At 43.3% G+C, this 26,102-nt stretch overlaps 4 protein-coding genes and 2 pseudogenes across 9 annotated transcripts; 5 read left to right on the plus strand and 1 right to left on the minus strand.

Annotated features, from left to right (window-relative positions):
- The first annotated feature begins 263 nt into the window (after positions 1–263).
- On the plus strand, positions 264–1,799 carry anapc13 (anaphase promoting complex subunit 13). The gene is made up of 2 exons (XM_076082088.1): positions 264–655; positions 1,440–1,799. Exons 1-2 carry the CDS (start codon positions 557–559, stop codon positions 1,563–1,565), a joined length of 225 nt encoding a protein of 74 aa, XP_075938203.1. The 5' UTR covers positions 264–556; the 3' UTR covers positions 1,566–1,799.
- A 2-nt stretch (positions 1,800–1,801) lies between these two features.
- LOC142938720 (lathosterol oxidase-like) lies at positions 1,802–14,965 on the minus strand. 6 transcript variants are annotated; one of them, XM_076082083.1, is made up of 8 exons: positions 9,132–14,965; positions 7,091–7,660; positions 5,434–5,483; positions 4,272–4,489; positions 3,987–4,119; positions 3,731–3,831; positions 2,942–3,070; positions 1,802–2,678 (listed from the first exon to the last, which is right to left on the minus strand). In XM_076082083.1, exons 2-8 carry the CDS (start codon positions 7,093–7,095, stop codon positions 2,409–2,411), a joined length of 906 nt encoding a protein of 301 aa, XP_075938198.1. In that variant the 5' UTR covers positions 7,096–7,660; positions 9,132–14,965; the 3' UTR covers positions 1,802–2,408. The 6 variants fall into 6 exon arrangements, with proteins under 6 accessions (XP_075938198.1, XP_075938201.1, XP_075938199.1 ...); XM_076082086.1 differs by lacking the exon at positions 7,091–7,660 and having other exon boundaries at positions 9,132–14,964; XM_076082084.1 differs by lacking the exon at positions 9,132–14,965 and having other exon boundaries at positions 7,503–8,082.
- A 215-nt stretch (positions 14,966–15,180) lies between these two features.
- Positions 15,181–16,041, plus strand: LOC142938722 (metallothionein). The gene is made up of 3 exons (XM_076082089.1): positions 15,181–15,275; positions 15,404–15,469; positions 15,809–16,041. The coding sequence occupies exons 1-3, from the start codon at positions 15,251–15,253 to the stop codon at positions 15,898–15,900; spliced, it is 183 nt and encodes a 60-aa protein (XP_075938204.1). The 5' UTR covers positions 15,181–15,250; the 3' UTR covers positions 15,901–16,041.
- A 1,116-nt stretch (positions 16,042–17,157) lies between these two features.
- Positions 17,158–18,171, plus strand: LOC142938767 (STING ER exit protein pseudogene; annotated as a pseudogene).
- A 3,228-nt stretch (positions 18,172–21,399) lies between these two features.
- LOC142938770 (metallothionein) lies at positions 21,400–23,707 on the plus strand. The gene is made up of 4 exons (XM_076082162.1): positions 21,400–21,443; positions 22,855–22,939; positions 23,068–23,133; positions 23,475–23,707. The coding sequence occupies exons 2-4, from the start codon at positions 22,915–22,917 to the stop codon at positions 23,564–23,566; spliced, it is 183 nt and encodes a 60-aa protein (XP_075938277.1). The 5' UTR covers positions 21,400–21,443; positions 22,855–22,914; the 3' UTR covers positions 23,567–23,707.
- Positions 23,708–24,812: 1,105 nt separating this feature from the next.
- Positions 24,813–25,832, plus strand: LOC142938769 (STING ER exit protein pseudogene; annotated as a pseudogene).
- Positions 25,833–26,102: the final 270 nt, after the last annotated feature.

Below are 26,102 nucleotides of genomic sequence, written 5' to 3' on the forward strand. Positions count from 1 at the left end.
AAGTTAAATAATCTTACCGAGTGTCAGTTTAGTAGAGTTTCCTAGACATTAAAACTGCATCTTTTTACTTTTATATAGAATACAGAATATATATAATATTATTAATGTTATTATTATTATTATTATTATTACTATTATTATCATAGCTTTTATAAATTGACTGTGACTGAATTGTCAATTTAACACATCATTTATGTAGTTAATACTAATATTTTCCCCCGGCACGTGAAGGCATCAATGTCTACGTCATCACCAAGCGTCAGCTGCTTCGTGCTATTACTGTGTCTGCTTCGCTCTATCGGCTAAGATACAAACTAGAAACTGAAATCCGCTTGTTGTTAACTGAACCATACTCAAACCCAATCGTTCACACACTTTGCTAAACTGTGTGTTATTTACTTGTTTTTTTTAGGCTTGCTGTTATATTTGTAAGGGTAGCAGTGAACTTTGACTGGCTATCTTCAACTATTACCACAGGTTGAAAAGTGTTGCTGTTTGCTTGCGGCTAACTCGGCCAAAGGGGAGAAGATCTGCAGCTCGATCCAGTGCTCAGAGGATGGACAGTGAGATCCAACGAGACGGGAGAGTCCTGGACCTCACCGATGACGCCTGGAGGGAAGACAGACTGCCGTATGAAGACGTCACCATCCCTCTGGTAAATGCTGTGCAAGCCGATTCATGTTAGCATTAGCAACAGCTTTCTTATATCTCTCATGGACATTTTGAACAAAGATTAGGTTTTCATTTTGGAGGATATGTTATTTAAAAACGAGCATTGCTGTCAATTCAGCGAATTGTATTAATGCCAGTGGAGGTCATGACAGGGCACTCACTAGTTTTTTTGGGGCTACCAGTCTTAAACAGGGCACAGTAGAGCATTTTAGACAAATGAAAAACTAATTAAGCATGCTAGTAAGCAGCCTCAAGTTAGTCTTTGCCGAAAATGGGGGAGACTTAAAAGCTCAGGTGAAATCCACTCGATTTGATCTGCTCTCAGACAATTGTTTTTGCAAGGCTCACAAACTTTCAACACTGACTGAGAGCAAGCAGCTTTGACTATGGTAAGAATAGAAAGCTTGAGTAGTCCTCTTTCAGGCTCAACACATGTGACGCTTGCAAATCAGGCCTTACATATTTTCACAAGTCGTGCAGAGCTTACAAACTTGCCCCTGTGTGCTTTCAAATGCTCACACACTAAGTTACTAATCAGATTTGTGTTGTACATGCATAGCAGTTGTGTCAATAATGAACGACCAAAAGACTCCTGACCTGTCTAAATATCTGACATAAAAACATTCCTGTTTCGTTTGAATTTAGGTTCGTCTTCTGCTTTCCTCAAATATTCAGTCTATGTCTCGACGCAGTCATACTGTTGATATAAAGTAGGGTGAAGTGCTGCTCTTTGTTATGACACCCTTTCCCCTCCTGTTCTCTGTCAGACTGAATTGCCTGAGGCTGAGCAGGACAACGGAGGCTCCACCGAGTCTGTGAAAGAACAAGAGATGAAGTGGACAGACCTCGCCCTGCAGAGCCTGCACGAAAACACACCAAGCACTGGAAGCTGAAAGTCTAAACGGGAATCCGACTGTAGGACAGAAAAAGAAAGTGGACACTGGATTCAGAGGCACATGTGATGTCTTTTTGCGTTGTATTGTGTCTTTTGAATGATTTGAATTATGTTCCAACTAAGCTGAAAGGATGGAAAATGTATTTTGCTTCGCTATTGGGTTTGTATTGTAGTCCTTGTAAATATGAATGTGAAACAACAACTTCATAATAACATAAATGGAAAAGAGTTACATTCAATGTCCTTCAAGTTTATTCTTATTTTGTGCTGAATTCAGGAAGTGAGGGCGGTGGACATTCACGTATTTGCACATACTGTGTGTGCTCTGTGTGAAAAGAAAAATGTGTCTGTCCACTTTCTATCATCGAAACATTGACCTCATTTTATAAAGTGGTGATCATAAAGAGCATCGAGTTGGCAGTTGGATAAATACAGAATACATTCCTGTCAGTCAGATCAAAGTCTTTGAAAATCAAACTATTTTCTCAAGGTTATCTCAGACCGACACAAAAGATCTATAAACTCGATAAGTAGTGAAGGAATATATGTACATTTCAGTTTGGCACAATGGTACAGTCTTATTTCCAGCCTACTTATCTCTAGGCAGTGTATTTATCCATCGTATGCAAAGATATTTAGGGAAAATATAATTCCCTCCAAAACTGCCTTAAATTTTGTTGTATTTAACATTTTCCATTTGGCTTACAGTTGCTGGTGGCTGGTTCTGCATCTGATAGCACAAGCACTGTCTCTTTACATAGTGACCCAGGATGAGGAATCTCTGTAAACCTCCCTGGGGAAGTTTAAACCAGTAAAGAACATCCTGACTGTAGCTCCGTCATCACTGTATGTGTGCAACCTCTGCCATGAGCTTGCGAACGTGGTCATGTGGCCCCTTCCCTAACAGGGCCGACGGGTGCCGGTAGGAGCCCCCCAGACGATCCCAGAGCGTGAAGTACTGTCCGTAGTTGTAGTTGAAGAAGAGATGATGGTCTACGTGGTGCGCAGCGCCGTTGATCAGACATATCAGGGGGCCGGGGAGGCGGTAGTCTCCGTCGTGTATGGAAATGGTCCAGATGTTGACAAAGACAAAGAGTGAGAGGTAGACCACCTGTAATGTAAATATACAAATGTCATTTAAAACCACTGTACAGTTAAGTTTACATCATGTTAAAGTATTTTCTGGAATTCATTGCACTTTTTTTTACACTACATTTCCATCAAATCAAAATGTATCCACATGCAGCTGGACATGAAATAATTTAAGTCAAGTTTTAACATGGCAAAATATGCAGTGAAGCTTGTGTAATTATCAATACTGTAACCCCTCAGACCTAACGTCAAAATGTTTAGGACAGAGTGTCAGACCACCACCTTGTGCAGGGGAAAGATGAATGGGTAGACGTGATAGGGTAAGCTCTGCAGGAAGCCGTCCACTGGGTGGAAGGCATGGCTGGCAAGAGGCGTAGGGATCTTGAATGTATGGTGCTGCTTGTGTAAGTGCTGAGGGACAGGAACACAAATGGCGTCTGAATATTAGGACTTTTCAGTGAAAACATACACCAGGCAAACAAGGTACAAAAAGATCTACAGGGAATTAGAGCCAGAATCAGGAAGTATGATGAAAAACAGTCTTCAGATGGAAAAGACATTGCCCATATACTGTTACTTTAGTCTTATTTACTAATAGAGTTATGTTTGCTCCTCTGATGAATGTTACATTTACTCTCCTTTTAGCTCTGCGTTGGTCTCCACCAACAACTGACGGAAACATCTGGCTCTTTAGCAGCCGGATGCTCCACTTCTTTTATCTGCTAGCTGCTAACTTTGAACTTTGCTCTTTACGCAAGTAGTGTAAAGTGGGTTTATCACAGCTTTTTCGCTGGAAATAGCTGCTGAAACCCAGTTGATGAGAACATTGAGACTGAACCAAAATAGTACAGTTAAGAAGTTGGCTGTAAAACCAAAACAATGAAGAGAAAGATGCTAAAATGATCTGCGGAGCTGAGGGGAACTGCATAGTTACTGTAGGTGATAATTCTCAGTGCTTTTGTCACTACAAGTGACCCCTATCAAATTACACAGTCGTTTGGTTAATTGTTTCAATAAAAAATATTGTTTGGGAGCAGCATTAACACGATCCATTAACATGCACAAGCTGACCTTGTAGATGTTCTTATGGTGCATGGAGCGGTGTATCCAGTAGATACACATGTCAGTAAAGAACAAGAAACCAGCGATACTCAGCAACAACCCAGGCCAGCCTGAAACGGAAACAAACCAGTATCTCATTCGGTCTAATTGTTTTATAACCTGTTTCAACAACAGGAGGAGTACTTGACTGGTGGCTATTATCAGCTGACCTTTAATTGTGAGTTCAACCCCTGGGTTTTAATGTTTCAGGAAACTGTTGTCTCACCCAGAGAAGATTCGCTGATGTTGTCATAAAGTTTGCCGTTTCCCTTGATCTCCAGGAAGAAAATGGCCACTGTGGGGAAGCTCATCCAGAAGATGGAGACCACTGACAGTTGAATCTCTTTTCTTAACTGGTTCTGTTGTTGGATCACACACAAAGTTAAGATCTGGAACAAGTTTGCTTTGTAATAGTTGTCTGGTGTTTTCTTAAACAGCCCCAGTGACTAATAGTTTACACACCCCAATCAATTCCTTGACCTTGAACTGGTCGACCCATTCAGCAGCTTACCTTGATGAACTGTGGATGTTTCATGAGCTTATGGTCAAACACATAGTAGAAGCTGAGAGCACCAAAGCCCAGGTAAATCAGCACTGCTCCCAGGTTGGTCACCACCCACAGGCTGATGATCTGACGCAGAGCCCCATCCTCGGGCCACGAGGCCGGGTAAACATACGGAGTGAAGATGTAACTATCAGCAATGTTCAGCACATGATCCATGGCACAGTCTGTGAAGAGAGGGAATGTATGATCAATCTTACGCTTAACCACCATGACAGCCTACTAACGATGTGTGTGAAAGATAATGACCCAACAGCACTGTGACGGGAAAGAACTGGATAAAACATAATGTGCAAAGGTAACCGTTAGATATTCTGTTTCTTTGTGAGGACTCTGTAAAAGGCTTGTACATCAGAACTAGACGTCTTTTTGCGATTTAAAAGAAGCTGTGGATGCTGTGTCCATGCTTTGAGCTTATGGTTTATAAATCAACCTTTAAAAAAAGACGTCCTACAACATATAGGAGACACACCATGATAAAGTTCCAAGAAAAGAAAATTAAAAGGTGAACTGAATGATATCAGGTATTGTAAATGTGCAAGACAAACTATATAAACTTAGACCAACAAAACAACTAGTCAGAGAAGAAGCAGAGAGATAAGCTAAGCAGACAGAGGGAGGCTGCTAATAACAGTCAAGGCCAACCGGGAACACCAGGCCCAAGTGTTCCCGGTGGACCATAGCGATCTCCTGCTACCAGGTACAGTATATGTGGAAAACATGACGGACAGATAAGGGAGGGGTAGGGTCGACATGTTTCCTAGATGCCTTCCTTTGAGACTAACCTGGACAAGACAGGAAGCTCACATACACATTCAGCATTGCATGAAACATTAAGGGGAAACAAATTTAGTTTCAAGACAATGAAATTAAACCATCATACCTGTAGAAATGCAAGCCACTATAGCTGTGCCACAATAGCTCGAAATGCTCCAATGTCCCCTTCTTTAACCCCTCTATTGATACAATTCTACTTGTTTGAGTGGATGCTTGTTAACTAGACTCTGGTTTCAAATGAGAGCACCTCTTCACCCTGGCTGCTGCTGATTAGACCAAAGTCCTGAGCTGGTTTCTGATGTGCTCTGTTTAACATGATTGATGCACTTCTCACCTCTGTTGTGGAATGACCATACGATGGTAATCACTGTGGAAGCAGGGAAGCTGTAAGAAAAGCGGTTAGCAGTTAATACCTCTTAATCTCGGAGCCTATTTGTAGGTCTCTGCTCGAAAATGGCATAGCCCTACAAAACTGACCATAGTTCTGTAACTACAAGGTCGATTTTAATAATTTTTGTTGATATAATCAGATCACAACACGTGTGAGATTGTTTAGATAGGTAATATTGTGTATATGTTGCTGGTTAATATAGTAAATTAAGACATTACACAGCTCAAATTGAAAATAATCAGGCTCGCCTGGAAAAAAAGCACTTTCATTGATAAAAGGTTATTGAAATAATGCAGACAGCTCCCTAAAACTTTCCCAAATCATAGCACTACTGATCAGTAGTTATTGAATAAAGGTTAAAGTGGAATAAAGTGAAGAATAAGAGGCTTTAGTAGAGAGCGGTCAAGCGAGGTCATCATTTTCGAACCAGCTGTTGCAGCTCTTACATTGTACTTGTATATACTATATAACTATATATTTCACTTTTTTTATCACTCATATTATTCAATACATCCAAATACAGATGTTAGGAATCATTTTGAGATTCATAACATCATCAGAGCCTGTTTTTGGATGTCATCTATAGGATTTTCTCAGTTCATGTGTGTGTATGTGGCTGGATCTCAGCCTATCCTCGGTCGATTTCAGTAAATAAGCCCTCCTTCGACGCGTCAGAGTCTCAGGAAGGCCTCTGTCGAATTTGGTGTTGATTGACAGAAGTTTCAACCAACAAAGTTACAAGAAGTGCCGCGTGTCCCCAGGCGTAAATTTCCGCTTGCAGGAAGTCTGACCACTCGCCCAAGCTGGTTTGACCGCTCTTATTCTGGAAACAGGTCGGAAGTAAACAGTATGCAGTTGGCAACAATGACTCCAGCTTTGAAACGGAAAATCTGCGACGTTATTGTCCTCATTTTTCATAAAACTTGGCCACATACCTACGATTGTTTTCGGCGGAGGGCAGCACGAAGGTACGTTTGACCACTCACAGCTGTCCAGTGCTCACACGGATCGGAAAACCGAAGTTAGTTACGTGTTTGGCCACGTGTGCTAATGCTATTAAATGCATTGCATGGCATGGTAGCCGCTAGCATCAGGGTGCAAACATTGATTTGCGGTACTCATAACGGCGATTTCTGGCCAGGATTTCATGCTTTTATGCCACGATTTATATATGCTTATATGAGTAGCCTATAGTTGTGTTTGGAGTGTGTAAGAAGTGACTTATTTGATGGTGTTGCCCATACGTTGCTGTTTCATCCGAAAAAAAAAAACTGGCCGCATCCACACTACTGGCTAATAATCAGGCTATTTTCCGCATATGATTTTGAGGGGTTCTGAGCCCGAGAGCCCCCAAATTTGGAGGGCGTCGGGCTAAAGAGGTTTTAAGCAGCCACAATGAAGTTCATGCAATGAGTAGAAAGTGCAGGAGCCCCATGCAGGATAGAGCCTGTCTCTCTCTCTCTCTTCCCCACTGTCTCTCTCTCTCTCTCTGCAAAGTAATTGCACAAGTGATATAGTTTTCAAAATGTAAGCTTGACCTTTTAAAAAATTATTTATAGTGTTTTGTATCCAATTCTATTAACTGTTTATGGCTCTTCACCTCATATGTATGCTTCAAATACAGGATGACTTAGTTTTGTTTAACCCAAATGGATGAATCAGGAATAATCACCATAAGCATGCACTGCAAAACAAATGTTACTGGTATGAGTTGGAAACGAATACAGCAGCATATCAATGATTCTGTAGGACAGAATGCAGGACAGTTGCTTTCCATCAAAACAAAATATATCACACACTCTAAAAGCATTTTCACCTTGTTGGCAGCTTTATTAAACTGAACATACTTCAGTGTTAATATGGCCACTCTAAGAAATCTCAAAAAGCTGTTTCATGCTTTTCAAGGATTACTTTGTCAGGACTTTCAAAAGACTTCGTTGGTGAATCTCAATATACAATCATTTACTTATTGTGTTTATGTGACAAAATGGACATGAAGCTGCTGAACTGACCTGCTTCAGGACGTCAGAAGTGTGTGAGCCTTCCTGCAACATGGATCCTCCTTTCTCCACACACACACACACGTGCATGTCCACCGGCATTTGATTTGCCACAGAAAGCATGTGGCTTAATGTAGCAAATTGTTTACTGAAGAATGAAACACGCCCTGCTGATATGAATTCAACATGCATTACAAGAACATTTTTTCTTAGAAGAGATTCAGAGGGAAACAAAAATAAACATTGGTCCTGGTGAAACAAGATCCCGACACGCTCAGCAAATAACAAGGAGCTCAGTAACAGCAGGACTCGATCTTCCAGTCAGATCTGCTCTTCTGGGTCTGGGTGACATAATCTTTCGAAACTTGCTTATTAATAGTTGTTTTTAATTTGTTCAATATTAATAGTTAATGTGATTCCAAGTAATGGAATGTGCTTAATCATACTATGACGTATTCGATTATTTATATGAAACAAGTAAAAATCAACTGATGTCTTTATCAGATGCATTTATATTCACATACATAAGTCATCAGAAATGGTATTACAGGAATTAAACTTTGCATTGCCTATTTTCAACAACCCTACATCTGCTTTAAATAAAATCACTAGCGAGTGTAAGTAATATTTGCAGTGCATGTTCCCTGCCCCATACTGGGTTTGGGGATCCAATTCCTCCTGAACCGTTCCCTAAACTCTGCCCTTTACCCACACACACACACATACACCATGTACACGTCCCACACGCATGCACAAAGCAAAAGTAAGAAGTGTGAGTTTGATCAGGAGGAAAACAAATATATATATATATATATATATTTACCTGTCTTGTGGCTGGTCTGTATGTCAACACTTCCAATCTGTCACACACAGACGTGTACACCGACATTGAGCAAGAAATACAAGTGGACGACGGGATCGCGACGCTTGCACAGAGAATCTGAACAAGATGGGGAATGATCTCATGCAAGGAGATCCTCTTTCCACCCTATGCTTTTATTACATTAGTGTTGGGAACGTAGAGGAGCGTGTTTGGGTTATCAGCATCTAAGAAACTAAATTCTTGACATCAATAGAATTATTAATGTCAGTAACAATTATTAATGATTATTAATAATAACGGGGCACCACCCTGCGAACAGGGACCAATAACCAAACAATAAAACTAAGTCTCATAATTAGCGTTCTCATAATGTCAATAGTCTGACCGCGTGTACGGTGATAGTTGCGGTTCTAGATCTCACTCACAGCCGATTTAAAGAAGAGAGAATAAAACCAAACAAAATAAAATAATCCCCAAAACAAAACACATCTTTATCACTGCGGTGAGATGCGAGTATTGCTCTCTTATCACCCCGAAACTCGGTCGGCGAGACGAGGCTCCGCCACCGTAGTTTTGGTCTTTGAAGTGATAAAATCACAACCTCCACATCCACTAGCAGCGACGGATCTAATGCAAACAGTTACAGCAGGAAATACACAATATAACGGGACTCCGTGGTCCGCGATGCTTGCGCAATAACACGTTATAACACGACAGTAACTTAACGTAACAAGATGCAGGAATAACAACGACATAACGAATAGGCTAAATTAAGCTAATGCTAAGCTAAGCTAGGCCCAGATACCAGTAACTCTTACTTGTAGAAGATTCGTTCGGTAGGGTACGTTTCCCATGGTGGGAATCAGTCAGTCCTCGAGAGATGAGGGCTCTCGGTGGCGCGGCCTCGGGGCTGGCTGGCGCAGACTCGGCCTCCTCGCTGCAGAGAGGGGCTTTTTAACTTCGGCTGAGGGACGAGGTTTGGGTCGTCCTTCCCGGAAATCTTCGGCGAGGAAAGATTGTTACCTTCTGCCGGTGGTGTGTACACAAAAAGGGTGGGAGAACGGGGCATAGGAGTTATCCGTTCTCGCACTACAGGATCCAAAACTCAAGATAAAACACAGTCTGTTCGACCAGCGAATGTTACATGTGACCTGATAGGATTTGATGAGGCCGCGGTTCCTCGTGGATCTTCTTGTCCCCTGGACGAGTCCGGAGTGAAGAGGCCTTGTGGACCTCCTGACACCAGCGCGTGTCCGGGGTGAAGAGAGCCTTGTGGATCTCCTTACACCAGCGGTGTCTGGACGGAAGAGGAAGAATTCTAGCTGTGCTCAGGCTTATAAACCAGGTGGCACAACCAGTGGGGGGGCCCTTTCTTGGCCAATGAGGGACCAGCATCAGGTTTCTGCTGGAGCTGGGGGGTGTGGTCATCCGGCATGAGGTTTCTTGTAGATCCCATGTCAGGCGTTTTGGTGAAAGGAAGGAACATGGCTGCTCCTTTGTTTGAAAAGCACGTGTGAAGGTCTCAGCCAGCCAGGACAGCAGGGTCAGATCCCAACATTAGTCTCGCACTTCCATGACGATGGCTCAGCACTCATCCTGCTCGGCGACTTTAACATCCAGACTGATAAATTAGAACCTCTTCTTTCCTTCCTCTCCTCCTTTGACCTTTACCACTCCTCTTCTCCTCCTACCCACAAGGCCGGCAACCAGCTAGATCTTATCTTCACTAGACACTGTTCTACTGCTAACCTCTCCGTCACTCCCCTCCAGCTTTCTGACCACTATTTCATGTCTTACTCCCTCTCCCTCTCCTCTCCCCCCGTACTTCCTACACCTACCCACATGGTTTCTACCCGTAGTCATCTTCGGTTCCTCTCCCAGGCTGATCTTTCCTCTTCTGTTACCTCTGCTCTCCCTGACCCAGAATCATTCTCTCTCCTATCCCCTGATACTGCTACTGACCTTCTCCTCTCCACCCTTTCCTCTTCTTTGGACAACCTCTGTCCCTTCACCTCCAGGCCTGCACGGCCAACCCCACCTGGCCCATGGCTGTCGGACTCAGTGCGTACTGACAGACGGAGCCTAAGAGAGGCTGAGTGAAAATGGAGAAAAGGCAAACTCCCGGGGGACCTTCTTAACTTCCAAGCTCTTCTTTCCACTTTTTCCACCGCTCTTTCTACTGCTAAAGCTGCGTTCTTCCGCTCCAAAATCCTAACCTCTGCTTCCAATCCTAAAAAACTCTTCGAAACTTTCTCTTCACTCCTCCAACCCCCACCCCCTCCTCCTACTTCCTCCCTTCTCCCTAACGATTTCGCCAACTTCTTTGACAAGAAGGTAAACGATATCAGGTCTTCCTTCTCTCAGCCCCCCGGTCCCTGTCCATCCTCTCCCTCACTCTCTGTGTCCCTGTCCACCATCTCCAGCTCTACCCTCTCCAGTTCTTCCCCCTACAGCTCTCCCTCCCCTCTCCATGCCCCATCTTACCCTGTCTTGCTCTCCTCTCCCCTAACGAGGTCCTCGACCTTGTTACATCTAATCGCCCCACCACGTGCTCCCTTTACCCGATCCCCTCCCCTCTTCTTCAGTCTATTGCGATTGAACTCCTTCCTTTCCTCACCCACCTCATCAACAAATCCCTTGTTTCAGGATGCTTTCCCACGGCTTTCAAGACTGCCAGAGTCACCACCCTTCTGAAAAAACCATCACTTGACCCCTCTGATGTCAAGAACTTCAGACCGGTTTCTCTTCTACCCTTTCTTTCCAAAACACTTGAACGTGCTGTCTTTACTCAACTGTCTTCCTATCTCCACCAAAACAACCTCTTGGACCCCAACCAGTCAGGGTTCAAAGTGGGTCACTCGACTGAGACAGCCCTCCTTGCGGTGACGGAGTCGCTTCACGCAGCGAGAGCTAACTCTCTCTCCTCTGTCCTGATTCTCCTGGACCTGTCTGCGGCGTGTGACACTGTGAACCACCAGATCCTCCTCTCCACCCTCGAGGGGATGGGCGTCTCAGGCTCTGCACTCTCCCTGTTTGCATCCTACCTGACAGGTCGATCCTACCAGGTGACATGGAGGGGGGCCGTGTCGGAACCACTCATGCTGACTACGGAGCTTCCACAAGACTCAGTCCTGGGCCCCCTTCTCTTCTTGCTCTACACAACATCTCTGGGTTCTGTTATTCGCTCGCATGACTTCTCTTACCATTGTTATGCCGATGACACCCAGCTGGTCTTGTCATTTCCCCCCGGTGACACTCAAGTGGAGGCACGCATCGCTGCGTGCTTGGCTGACATCTCGAAGTGGATGACGACACACCACCTCAAGCTCAACCTGGACAAAACCGAGCTACTGTTCATCCCGGGGAAGGGTTGCCCTCACCGAGACCTGTCCATCACCATTGACAATACCGTGGTGACGCCAACTCGGACTGCAAATCTGGGTGTGACCCTGGATGACCAACTGTCGTTCTCAGCAAACATTGCATCGGTTACACGCTCCTGCAGATTCCTGCTCTACAACATCAGGAGGATTCAACCCTTCCTCACTGATGAGACGGCGCAGGTGCTAATCCAGGCTCTTGTCATCTCCCGCCTGGACTACTGCAACTCACTACTTGCCGGAGCCCCGGCGTCGGCCATCAGACATTTGGAGCTTGTCCAGAAAGCTGCAGCTCACCTGGTGTTCAATCACCCCAAGTTCTCCCACACAACTTCCCTTCTCTTTTCTCTACACTGGCTCCCTGTAAGAGCTCGCATCCAGTTTAAGACTGTGGTGCTAGCCTACAGGGCAGTGAAAGGAACAGCTCCTTCCTATCTCCAGGCCATGGTCAAGCCCTACACCCCCGCCCGACCTCCTCGCTCTGCTGCCTCGGGGCGATTGGTTGCCCCGTCGCTCAGAGGTCCCTACGGCCTACTGGCCCCACAGTGGTGGAATGAACTTCCCACTGATGTCAGGACAGCGGAGCCGCTGCCCATCTTTCGGCGCAGGCTGAAAACTCACCTCTTCAAGAAGGCCTACCCTTAGCCTTCCACTTAGCACTCACTTAGCATCTATTGTATTCATACTAGCGTATTGCACTTATTGTATTCATATTAGTTTGTGGCACTTATTGCATTCGTTTGTTTCTGCACTGTACGTTGGCTCTGGTTTATGCTCTTAGATGCTTGTTTGAAGAAAGGAGATGCACTTATGACTTCTGGTGATTATTGTTCTCTCGAAAACCGATGTTGAATACACTTATTGTAAGTCGCTTTGGATAAAAGCGTCTGCTAAATGACTGTAATGTAATGTAATGTACTACATGTCATAAGTGTGTGTCATCCTTCAATTTCCCATTCAATAACTTCTAAATATTAGCGTAAATGTACAGGTAGTAATGTATGCTTACACTGATTGATTCCATTCACGTGGCTTAGCTGATTCATAATGTACACCTGAAATACAAATCGCTCAAATACCTAATGAGGGAATTTAGTTAATAACTGTCTCACAAGGAAAAAAAACCTTCTCTAAGTATAAATGTGTAGATGTCTCCCTCTAGAGCTCTTTGGCACAAACAGCACCTCTCTGTGCAGTGTGCAGTGTGTTCATGTCTTTCCAACCAGTGACATGGGATTCATGAACAAAGTTTGAATGTCACATTAATACTGTTCTGTTCACGTTACTACACCACAATCCAAACTGAGTCAGACAAAATGAACAATCAGGGCTCACTGAACTTGATTGGTGTTCTGAAGTGTTTTTGCATGTATATTATACTTCACTAATCACCTCCAACTGTTGAAATAATATATCATAATATATCATATATCACTGCAGATGAGTCACTGTGACAATAACCACCATCTGTAATTATGTCGATTCGGCTGAGTGTGTAATCAGAAATTACAAAAACTGAGTTACACAAGAAAGTCCAGGCTGTTTTAAATGTAACTGTCACATTAATGTTCCTAACAGTGTTTACACCTTAAGGGTGCTTATGTTTCAGTATTTGTTGAGTTTCTCCTTAATCATCCTTAAAGTTACAAAATATGTTTCATCACAGCATCACACCTTCTCTATTTCCATTGAAAGTAGGCTAATTCACTTGTGTGTCATTTACTCATTGTTCTGTGTAATTTTGGTATCTTTGCAGTATGTGGGATCTTAATGTTAAACTTTATATTCCTTCCAAGAGGCACGTTTCTCGTAACGCCATATAGACTGTAATGTATGTGTTGTGGTTCTTTCCTATTCATTGGTATTATAGTTGTTTGTAAAAAAATAAATAAAGTTGCACTCAGCTCTAACTCTTTTCTTTCGTTTAGTGATTCACCCATTGGTCACAAACTCCCATAACGACAGCTCATTACGCACGCATTCAGTGGAAAAACACTCAGAGCATGCCGGACGATGGTGGCGAGCGCAAAAAAGGGACAATGTTGCCTTCAGGTTCCCACTACAAGCTCCTACATCCAAGAGTATTGAAGGTAAATAGTCACCTGCACCTGCGTTGATGTCTGCCAGCTAAACGTAGCAAACGAATAGTAAAAAATACAGCCAGCCACATGATAGTAGTCTACAGTAGTGTTATTTGCTGATGTGATACGCGTACGATCCCTTTAGGATTCAAAACATGAGAAGTACACTAATAGTCTAGGCTACTAACTTCAGTTTTATCATGAAATGGTGATGATGGTTATTGAAAGAAACCTCGCTGATCTTTTTGTAGTGCCTATAATTATATATGGCCTCTGCAATAGTCTATCAAATGAAAAAAAGACTCTTGAGTTAGATATTTCCTACAGCACGCCATACGTAAAGGCAGCACATTACAATTGCCTATTTGCTGTCTTTGCTCACGGGCGCTGGGTGAAACGGCCGGGTGCAGAGCAGCGCGGGGAGCAGAAACCACAACACTTGTGGTTTCGCCGTGTGCACAGACCTACTGAGAAACACTACGGACCATGTGACAGGAGCAACATGAACGGGAGAGTGAAACTATTCCTGATATGTTCACAATGACATTGCAGTTTCCTATATCGAGACAAAATAACTAAAATGTAATTTATGGTCTATATAAATGTATTAGAAATGTATTTGCAATCTATATCGTGTAAGATGCATTACATTTCGTAGAATTAGCCATTGTATAAGTCCTCATCTATTAATTAAGCATAGCCTAAGTTATATTTGAAAATCATTGTACCTAATTTAAAAAAAATGAATATGATAGGACTTGAATCGCTTCTAATTTGCTTACCTTTATCAGCTTTCATTTAGACAGTAAATACATAATTACATTAGCCTATTTTAAATATTCTGCCCGCAAACCCAAATGCGTTTTTTTTCGAGGGGACACATGCTGTATCAAGAGTCTTTATTGCACCCGTGACGCATCTTGATCAATACACTCTGCCACGTATCTTGGCATTTCATTTTGTAAATCCGTGCGCAAACTATGAGGATGGCTTATTGAACTTTGAATAACGCAATGTCTCTACGTAAATTAACAAGCCTATTGATCGCACACATCACAGACAATGTGCTACACTACACTAGTGGGAGACACACGTGCTATTTATTGCCCCCATATAGGCTACCTGAAAAACACTATAATAAATAACTTCCGTTTGTGTTCTACTGCCATAGCATTGGTGTCGCGAGGGGGGGGGGGGGGGGGGGGGGGGATTACGTAATGTTCAGACAACACAACAACTCATCCTCGCCTGGGAGTCTCTCTTCACGCGCTCCTGGGTTAGTTAACCAAGACGTCGTGTGCACGTCGTGTGTAATCATCTACTACGTGCCCGCCTGCCAGACTGAGTTTGCACCCGGTACTGTTGTCTCGAGGACGCTATAAAACCACCGCCCATTCCCTCACTTCCACAACACAGACTCATCTGAGACTACCGACACAGCTACTTCGGACGAAGACACGAGACATCAACTGAAAAATGGACCCTTGCGACTGCTCCAAGAGTAAGTGTTCGTTGTTCACCTTTAGTCTTAACATTTCTCGTGATGTTAGTTGTCTATTTGTGATGTTAGTTGTCTATTTGTTATCAGCAAACAATATGAAGCCGATCTGCTTGATTTTTGTTTTCTAGCTGGAACCTGCAACTGTGGAGAATCCTGCAAATGCACAAACTGCTCCTGCACCACCTGCAAGAAGAGTAAGTCAAATGACCTCCTTACGAGTAGCCTACATGACGAGAGGAATGTATTGGTGATTTAGTTTTCACCCATTCAGAGACTATTGGATGCGATATATACCAATATATCGGAAGCACTCTGTAATTAAGCCTAGTGATTTCTAATTCAAAATGTGTCGCTTTATTGCGTTGGCAACTGCCAGGTGTAAAAGATGTACATTTTAATTCACTCAGTTGAACAGTTTTTGCTCAATATGCAGTGTCTGTCTAGTGGAATGTAGCCACTCATTTATCAGAATTCTGTTTATCTCAAAGGGATTTGCCTGATTGAATGCATCTTCATGTAACTTCTTGTTTCAGGCTGCTGCCCATGCTGCCCGTCCGGCTGCACCAAATGCGCCTCTGGCTGCGTGTGCAAAGGGAAGACATGTGACACCAGCTGCTGTCAGTGAGGAGCCTGTAACATCAGCCCTCTTCTGTCCTTGGGATGGAGCCAGTTTGAACAATGAATTGTTAATTACAGTTGCAAATGTCAACAGAAAACAATGTATTTTGTACTTGTCTTTAATGTTGAAATAAACATGTTTCCTTAATATGGATGTGCTGTCTTGGTTTAGCTTAAAATGGTAAAAGCAGGGTTTCAAGCCTCAGTATAAACTGAGGTGTGATGATTTAGATGTGCTGATACAGTGTAAATGACATTACATTACAGTCACTTAGCAGACGCTTTTATCCAAAGCGACTTACAATTCAGAGTCTATCACATTTCTACACCGTAGACACAACTACGGGAGCAATTTGGGGTTAAGTGTCTTGCTCAAGGACACAGCGACATGCGACTAGCAGAGCCGGGGATTGAACCGCCGACCCTCTGATTGAAAGACGGCCCTGCTATCCACTTAGCCACAGTCGCCCAAGTCATCTGATCAAGGTCAAACTCTAACAGAGGCAGTTGAAGACGTTACGTTTATTTTAAGTCATTTCATTATCAAAGGGGAAGGGCCCAGGTTGGTCATGCCAGGATTTTCACTGTAGGAACATGTTGCTGCTCAGTAGTGTAGTGTAATGGTGCCAAAAAAGGGGCTCTTTAGTATACCTATTTCATATCCGACTAAAAAAGGTCGGATATAGTCTGATACAGAAGTTTGCCTGCAGGGCTTTCTTCCAGAAATGTTAACGTTAACTACAATTTCCCTAAACCTATAAACCCAAATTGTTGCCTAAACCAAAGGGAATGTGTGTCATAAAAAACCTTGCCTCATTTGTTAGATCAGCCAAATTAATTCGGTGTGGTAGAAACCAGGCTTTGGTTGGACTTGCGGTCAAAGTCAAATACGTCATCCCAAAACTGAATTTACTTCATTTGTAGGCTTTTCACAAGCCTGAATAATTTACTTAACTTTCAAACAAACCTGTTACTTTCTCTTCCTTTATCATCATGTAGGTCAGAAATGTAATGCATGGAATTATATCAATAGTGCGTCTTTATCAAGTTACTGGCAGCAACCCAGGTGAGTTAATAATTTGACCTGGGACTCCACGGAACGTTGTAATCACGCGGAACGATAAGAAGAGCTGTTTGTTTCGGGTAGGAACAGTAACAGTGACGGACACCGGAAGTGTTGCGTCGTTTCTGATCAGGAAAACATTTCAACCAGTGTTCCGTCGCCATGGCGTTTCAACAATAGGGTTGAAGTAGGCGGTGATTCACTCGTATTAGAGCACATTTTAGTGACTAAACATGCCGAAGGTCGTGTCCAGAAGTGTCGTCTGCTCGGACACCAGAGACAGAGAGGAGTACGACGATGGAGAAAAGCCTCTCCATGTCTACTACTGCCTGTGCGGACAGATGGTTTTGGTGCTGGACTGCCAGGTGGAGAAGCTGCCCATGAGGCCCCGGGACCAAGCCAGGGTGATCGATGTGGCCAAACACGCCCACAAGTTCTGCAACGTGGAGCAGGACGAGAGCGCGTACCTCAAGCGGGCCGAGGGCATCGAGCGGCAGTACCGCAAGAAGTGCGGCAAGTGCGGCCTGCTGCTCTTCTATCAGCACCAGGCGAAGAACCACCCGGCCACCTTCATCATCGATGGAGCCGTGGTCAAGTTCGGGCAGGGCTTCGGCAACACCAGCGTCTACAGCCAGAGTAAGCCGGAGGCTCCCAAGAAGGTCCGCGTGATGATGACCAAGCGGACCAAGGACATGGGCAAGTTCAGCTCCGTCACGGTTTCCACCATTGACGAGGAGGAGGAGGAGATCGAGGCCCGGGAGGTGGCGGACTCGTACGCGCAAAACGCCAAAGTGATCGAGAAGCAGCTGGAGAGGAAGGGCATGAGCAAGAGGAGGCTGCAGGAGCTGGCCGAGCTGGAGGCCAAGAAGGCGAAGATGAAGGGCACTCTTATTGATAATCAGTTCAAGTAGAGGAGGCTCAATGGGGGGGGGGGTACACGCACTGTGACACAAAGTTATCCTCTGGAGACCCACAGTGGATCTTATCTGTGAAGTACTGGCCAGTAGTTTTTCAGCCAGTACTGGACATCACTTCAGTACACAGAGAGGACAATATGTGGACATATGCGGGACTGATGATGTGTGTATTTGTTGATCAGATGGTGATCTTGGGGTGAGGTTGTCGACCCTTTTTTTTTTTTTTTTTAATTAGTTTAAAATGTTGCTTTGTACAAAAATTAAAAGGCCAGATTAACCTGTTTGGTATTTCTTTAAAGCATTTGTCCTGCGTGTTATGTTCACCGTGGTGTCTGTTCGTCCTGCTCAAGTCTTCAGGTGTTTGAAATCGTGAGTTCAAGGTGGCTGATCTGCCAAATATGCTGAGGTCTTGAAAACGTGTGTTAGTGTGTCGTGTCTTGCATGCGACAGGTCTGTTGAAGTGATGATGAAGGATGCTCCGTGGACACTGTTCTTGCTGGTATAATAAAGTTTATTACAAACAAGCAACACATGCCATTACGGACGTCTAGATCGTCCGGAGGTCTCAAGTCGAATCCGAAAGTCCCTCCTTCTAGGGCGCTCGCTTCATCTTTATATAGGGTACATGTCATGTTTACATCTGGGCGGAACGTAAGAGAATGTATGTGGCCCCCTCATTCTACACATCCACCCTTCTGCCCCTGGTCTCCTGCACATCTGGTTTTCATCTAATACAACTACACTTGGGGTCTTCACTGTACTGTGTAAGACCTGAAAATATGCAAGGCCTGAAAATATACCACATATTCCCCCCTTCGAGACTTACACAAAGTCTCGAAAAAATAACAGAAGAGACATACAAGTGTATGATCATGACAAAATTAACAACCCGTCCTTTTTTAACATTAAAGCAACGGTACGGAGTATATAAAAATTGGTGGCTGAATTCCGTTTAGCTGCTTTAGTTTCCTGAGTCACACTATCATGGATTTAGGGGTATGCCTGAATAGCACAGAGCCATCTTTAATGGCATTACAATGTAACTCAATGTAATTTTTACATTGACAGTAGACAGCAGCAGCTAAATCTGCTATTTGTTAATTCTGATGCTCCTAAAAGTTTAATATCAGTTATTTTGTAAAAAAAAAAGCTGTACTTTCAGAAGTAAACCCACAAAATTTAGATTTTTCTTTACATTTTTTTAAAGCACTACATGTTTTCATATTTTAAGATAAAATGGGGAATATGTTATTTTTGATATTTATATTGATATATACAGTATATCATACACAGACTGTATCAGACCATGATTCATGGTCATGTAAATGTAGACCAACGTCTGACTGACCCTTAATGTGGATAAAAAGTAAAAGGCTTTACAGGACAAATGAGAACAATGTGATTTATAGACTGGCCTACAACTTGGTCACAGCGGATGTAAAAGTATTTAGGTCTATGGGTGCAGACTTTTCTATTTTTTTGGCAAAAAGCAGGGCTCTCATTTATATAACAGTGCTTATATGATCCACACTAAATGTTTGCATACGTTGAAAGGAGGAAATGCACGTACGTTAAAACATATTCTGATTTATAAAACCTTGAGCCTGCCAGTGTGCTAGTTCCTTTGATAAATCCCAAATCAACCTGTAAATGTCCAGAGCTGCTTCAGCCTCACGTCCCGCCCTCTACACGCCCACATCCAACCATAAACGGTCAATGAATGAACCTCATGAATGTTGATGCATAGAAATGAGCTGCTGATCAGCGGGTCTTTACGGTGAATCACGGAGACTCTGTTTTATTTTTACACAGACATCGAAGTGGGTGAAGGGATCCCTGAACACTTGTTCCTTCCTAATTCTTCCATTTACGCACTCCTAACAGTGTCATAGTGTCCATCGTGCATCATTACACGCCACGAGTGTCACCGCAGTATTTATATGTTTTACAGTAATCAGACTGATTGCTTTCAAAATGATCGCTACAAACAGTGGTGTCCAGCACCCTGGATGTCACTTAAAATAAGTACGTTTGACAGGAGATTACAGTTTATCAATGAATGTATTTATTTATGTTTTCTTATGGCATTGAGATTAGGACTGATAATGAGGATATGGAGTGGTCGTGTGAGAGCTGTCACTGGCTATATTTCCACACTTTCTACACAATCGTTCTGTGCAGGAGATGAAGATTTGCAAGGTGAGGTGAGAAGGTGAGCGAGTGACAGTGCGCTCTGATACAGATCGCTGTTTACAGTTTGTCTGTGTACAGTATGCTGTTTATGTTTCTGAATAAATAAAGTTGTGTTCACTGTAGCGATTTTACTCACAAAAACTTTATGAAAACTTAGATCGTTTTGGTGATATATGCACAGATTATTGAAAACTAATGACGCTCTGTTCTGCGATTCTTTATTATACACTGATTGCTTCCATTCACGCGGCTTAGCTGATTCATAATGTAGCCTACACCTGAAATACAAATCGCTCAAATACCTAATGAGGGAATTTAGTTCATAACTGTCCCACAAGGAAAAAAAACCTTCTCTAAGTATAAATGTGTAGATGTCTCCCTCTAGAGCTCTTTGGCACAAACAGCACCTCTCTGTGCAGTGTGCAGTGTGTTCATGTCTTTCCAACCAGTGACATGGGATTCATGAACAAAGTTTGAATGTCACATTAATACTGTTCTGTTCAAGTTACTACACCACAATCCAAACTGAGTCAGACAAAATGAACAATCAGGGCTCACTGAACTTGATTGGTGTTCTGAAGTGTTTTTGCATGTATATTATACTTCACTAATCACCTCCAACTGTTGAAATAATATATCGTAATATATCGTAATATATCGTATATCACTGCAGATGAGTCACTGTGACAATAACCACCATCTGTAATTATGTCGATTCGGCTGAGTGTGTAATCAGAAATTACAAAAACTGAGTTACACAAGAAAGTCCAGGCTGTTTTAAATGTAACTGTCACATTAATGTTCTTAACAGTGTTTACACCTTAAGGGTGCTTATGTTTCAGTATTTGTTGAGTTTCTCCTGAATCATCCTTAAAGTTACAAAATATGTTTCATCACAGCATCACACCTTCTCTATTTCCATTGAAAGTAGGCTAATTCACTTAAATTGAGTGAACTATTCAAACCTGAGGGTACATTTGTTATGGTTGCACAACATGTGTGTCATTTACTCATTGTTCTGTGTAATTTTGGTATCTTTGCAGTATGTGGGATCTTAATGTTAAACTTTATATTCCTTCCAAGAGGCACGTTTCTCGTAACGCCATATAGACTGTAATGTATGTGTTGTGGTTCTTTCCTATTCATTGGTATTATAGTTGTTTGTAAAAAAATAAATAAAGTTGCACTCAGCTCTAACTCTTTTCTTTCGTTTAGTGATTCACCCATTGGTCACAAACTCCCATAACGACAGCTCATTACGCACGCATTCAGTGGAAAAACACTCAGAGCATGCCGGACGGTGGTGGCGAGCGCAAAAAAGGGACAATGTTGCCTTCAGGTTCCCACTACAAGCTCCTACATCCAAGAGTATTGAAGGTAAATAGTCACCTGCACCTGCGTTGATGTCTGCCAGCTAAACGTAGCAAACGAATAGTAAAAAATACAGCCAGCCACATGATAGTAGTCTACAGTAGTGTTATTTGCTGATGTGATACGCGTACGATCCCTTTAGGATTCAAAACATGAGAAGTACACTAATAGTCTAGGCTACTAACTTCAGTTTTATCATGAAATGGTGATGATGGTTATTGAAAGAAACCTCGCTGATCTTTTTGTAGTGCCTATAATTATATATGGCCTCTGCAATAGTCTATCAAATGAAAAAAAGACTCTTGAGTTAGATATTTCCTACAGCACGCCATACGTAAAGGCAGCACATTACAATTGCCTATTTACTGTCTTTGCTCACGGGCGCTGGGTGAAACGGCCGGGTGCAGAGCAGCGCGGGGAGCAGAAACCACAACACTTGTCAGTTTGTTTGCGCCGTGTGCACAGACCTACTGAGAAACACTACGGACCATGTGACAGGAGCAACATGAACGGGAGAGTGAAAATATTCCTGATATGTTCACAATGACATTGCAGTTTCCTATATCGAGACAAAATAACTAAAATGTAATTTATGGTCTATATAAATGTATTTGAAATGTATTTGCAATCTATATCGTGTAAGATGCACTAAATTGCGTAGAATTAGCCATTGTATAAGTCCTCATCGATTAATTAAGCATAGCCTAAGTTATATTTGAAAATCATTGTACCTCATTTTTTTTAAATGAATATGATAGGACTTGAATCGCTTCTAATTTGCTTACCTTTATCAGCTTTCATTTAGACAGTAAATACATAATTACATTAGCCTATTTTAAATATTCTGCCCGCAAACCCAAATGCGTTTTTTTTCGAGGGGACACATGCTGTATCAGGAGTCTTTATTGCACCCGTGACGCATCTTGATCAATACACTCTGCCACGTATCTTGGCATTTCATTTTGTAAATCCGTGCGCAAACTATGAGGATGGCTTATTGAACTTTGAATAACGCAATGTCTCTACGTAAATTAACAAGCCTATTGATCGCACACATCACAGACAATGTGCTACACTACACTAGTGGGAGACACACGTGCTATTTATTGCCCCCATATAGGCTACCTGAAAAACACTATAATAAATAACTTCCGTTTGTGTTCTACTGCCATAGCATTGGTGTCGCGAGGGGGGGGGGGGGGGGGGGGGGATTACGTAATGTTCAGACAACACAACAACTCATCCTCGCCTGGGAGTCTCTCTTCACGCGCTCCTGGGTTAGTTAACCAAGACGTCGTGTGCACGTCGTGTGTAATCATCTACTACGTGCCCGCCTGCCAGACTGAGTTTGCACCCGGTACTGTTGTCTCGAGGACGCTATAAAACCACCGCCCATTCCCTCACTTCCACAACACAGACTCATCTGAGACTACCGACACAGCTGCTTCGGACGAAGACACGAGACATCAACTGAAAAATGGACCCTTGCGACTGCTCCAAGAGTAAGTGTTCGTTGTTCACCTTTAGTCTTAACATTTCTCGTGATGTTAGTTGTCTATTTGTGATGTTAGTTGTCTATTTGTTATCAGCAAACAATATGAAGCCGATCTGCTTGATTTTTGTTTTCCAGCTGGAACCTGCAACTGTGGAGAATCCTGCAAATGCACAAACTGCTCCTGCACCACCTGCAAGAAGAGTAAGTCAAATGACCTCCTTACGAGTAGCCTACATGACGAGAGGAATGTATTGGTGATTTAGTTTTCACCCATTCAGAGACTATTGGATGCGATATATATACCAATATATCGGAAGCACTCTGTAATTAAGCCTAGTGATTTCTAATTCAAAATGTGTCGCTTTATTGCGTTGGCAACTGCCAGGTGTAAAAGATGTACATTTTAATTCACTCAGTTGAACAGTTTTTGCTCAATATGCAGTGTCTGTCTAGTGGAATGTAGCCACTCATTTATCAGAATTCTGTTTATCTCAAAGGGATTTGCCTGATTGAATGCATCTTTATGTAACTTCTTGTTTCAGGCTGCTGCCCATGCTGCCCGTCCGGCTGCACCAAATGCGCCTCTGGCTGCGTGTGCAAAGGGAAGACATGTGACACCAGCTGCTGTCAGTGAGGAGCCTGTAACATCAGCCCTCTTCTGTCCTTGGGATGGAGCCAGTTTGAACAATGAATTGTTAATTACAGTTGCAAATGTCAACAGAAAACAATGTATTTTGTACTTGTCTTTAATGTTGAAATAAACATGTTTCCTTAATATGGATGTGCTGTCTTGGTTTAGCTTAAAATGGTAAAAGCAGGGTTTCAAGCCTCAGTATAAACTGAGGTGTGATGATTTAGATGTGCTGATACAGTGTAAATTACATTACAGTCACTTAGCAGACGCTTTTATCCAAAGCGACTTACAATTCAGAGTCTATCACATTTCTACACCGTAGACACAACTACGGGAGCAATTTGGGGTTAAGTGTCTTGCTCAAGGACACAGCGACATGCGACTAGCAGAGCCGGGGATTGAACCGCCGACCCTCTGATTGAAAGACGGCCCTGCTATCCACTTAGCCACAGTCGCCCAAGTCATCTGATCAAGGTCAAACTCTAACAGAGGCAGTTGAAGACGTTACGTTTATTTTAAGTCATTTCATTATCAAAGGGGAAGGGCCCAGGTTGGTCATGCCAGGATTTTCACTGTAGGAACATGTTGCTGCTCAGTAGTGTAGTGTAATGGTGCCAAAAAAGGGGCTCTTTAGTATACCTATTTCATATCCGACTAAAAAAGGTCGGATATAGTCTGATACAGAAGTTTGCCTGCAGGGCTTTCTTCCAGAAATGTTAACGTTAACTACAATTTCCCTAAACCTATAAACCCAAATTGTTGCCTAAACCAAAGGGAATGTGTGTCATAAAAAACCTTGCCTCATTTGTTAGATCAGCCAAATTAATTCGGTGTGGTAGAAACCAGGCTTTGGTTGGACTTGCGGTCAAAGTCAAATACGTCATCCCAAAACTGAATTTACTTCATTTGTAGGCTTTTCACAAGCCTGAATAATTTACTTAACTTTCAAACAAACCTGTTACTTTCTCTTCCTTTATCATCATGTAGGTCAGAAATGTAATGCATGGAATTATATCAATAGTGCGTCTTTATCAAGTGACTGGCAGCAACCCAGGTGAGTTAATAATTTGACCTGCGACTCTGCGGAACGTTGTAATCACGCGGAACGATAAGGAGAGCTGTTTGTTTCGGGTAGGAACAGTAACAGTGACGGACACCAGAAGTGTTGCGTCGTTTCTGATCAGGAAAACATTTCAACCAGTGTTCCGTCGCCATGGCGTTTCAACAATAGGGTTGAAGTAGGCGGTGATTCACTCGTATTAGAGCACATTTTAGTGACTAAACATGCCGAAGGTCGTGTCCAGAAGTGTCGTCTGCTCGGACACCAGAGACAGAGAGGAGTACGACGATGGAGAAAAGCCTCTCCATGTCTACTACTGCCTGTGCGGACAGATGGTTTTGGTGCTGGACTGCCAGGTGGAGAAGCTGCCCATGAGGCCCCGGGACCAAGCCAGGGTGATCGATGTGGCCAAACACGCCCACAAGTTCTGCAACGTGGAGCAGGACGAGAGCGCGTACCTCAAGCGGGCCGAGGGCATCGAGCGGCAGTACCGCAAGAAGTGCGGCAAGTGCGGCCTGCTGCTCTTCTATCAGCACCAGGCGAAGAACCACCCGGCCACCTTCATCATCGATGGAGCCGTGGTCAAGTTCGGGCAGGGCTTCGGCAACACCAGCGTCTACAGCCAGAGTAAGCCGGAGGCTCCCAAGAAGGTCCGCGTGATGATGACCAAGCGGACCAAGGACATGGGCAAGTTCAGCTCCGTCACGGTTTCCACCATTGACGAGGAGGAGGAGGAGATCGAGGCCCGGGAGGTGGCGGACTCGTACGCGCAAAACGCCAAAGTGATCGAGAAGCAGCTGGAGAGGAAGGGCATGAGCAAGAGGAGGCTGCAGGAGCTGGCCGAGCTGGAGGCCAAGAAGGCGAAGATGAAGGGCACTCTTATTGATAATCAGTTCAAGTAGAGGAGGCTCAATGGGGGGGGGGGTACACACACTGTGACACAAAGTTATCCTCTGGAGACCCACAGTGGATCTTATCTGTGAAGTACTGGCCAGTAGTTTTTCAGCCAGTACTGGACAGCACTTCAGTACACAGAGAGGACAATATGTGGACATATGCGGGACTGATGATGTGTGTATTTGTTGATCAGATGGTGATCTTGGGGTGAGGTTGTCGACCCTTTTTTTTTTTTTTTTTAATTAGTTTAAAATGTTGCTTTGTACAAAAATTAAAAGGCCAGATTAACCTGTTTGGTATTTCTTTAAAGCATTTGTCCTGCGTGTTATGTTCACCGTGGTGTCTGTTCGTCCTGCTCAAGTCTTCAGGTGTTTGAAATCGTGAGTTCAAGGTGGCTGATCTGCCAAATATGCTGAGGTCTTGAAAACGTGTGTTAGTGTGTCGTGTCTTGCATGCGACAGGTCTGTTGAAGTGATGATGAAGGATGCTCCGTGGACACTGTTCTTGCTGGTATAATAAAGTTTATTACAAACAAGCAACACATGCCATTACGGACGTCTAGATCGTCCGGAGGTCTCA

The sequence above is a fragment of the Anarhichas minor genome, unplaced genomic scaffold (assembly GCF_050575085.1).
Source record: "Anarhichas minor isolate MPS153535 unplaced genomic scaffold, ASM5057508v1 ptg000090l, whole genome shotgun sequence".
Taxonomy (NCBI): domain Eukaryota; kingdom Metazoa; phylum Chordata; class Actinopteri; order Perciformes; family Anarhichadidae; genus Anarhichas; species Anarhichas minor.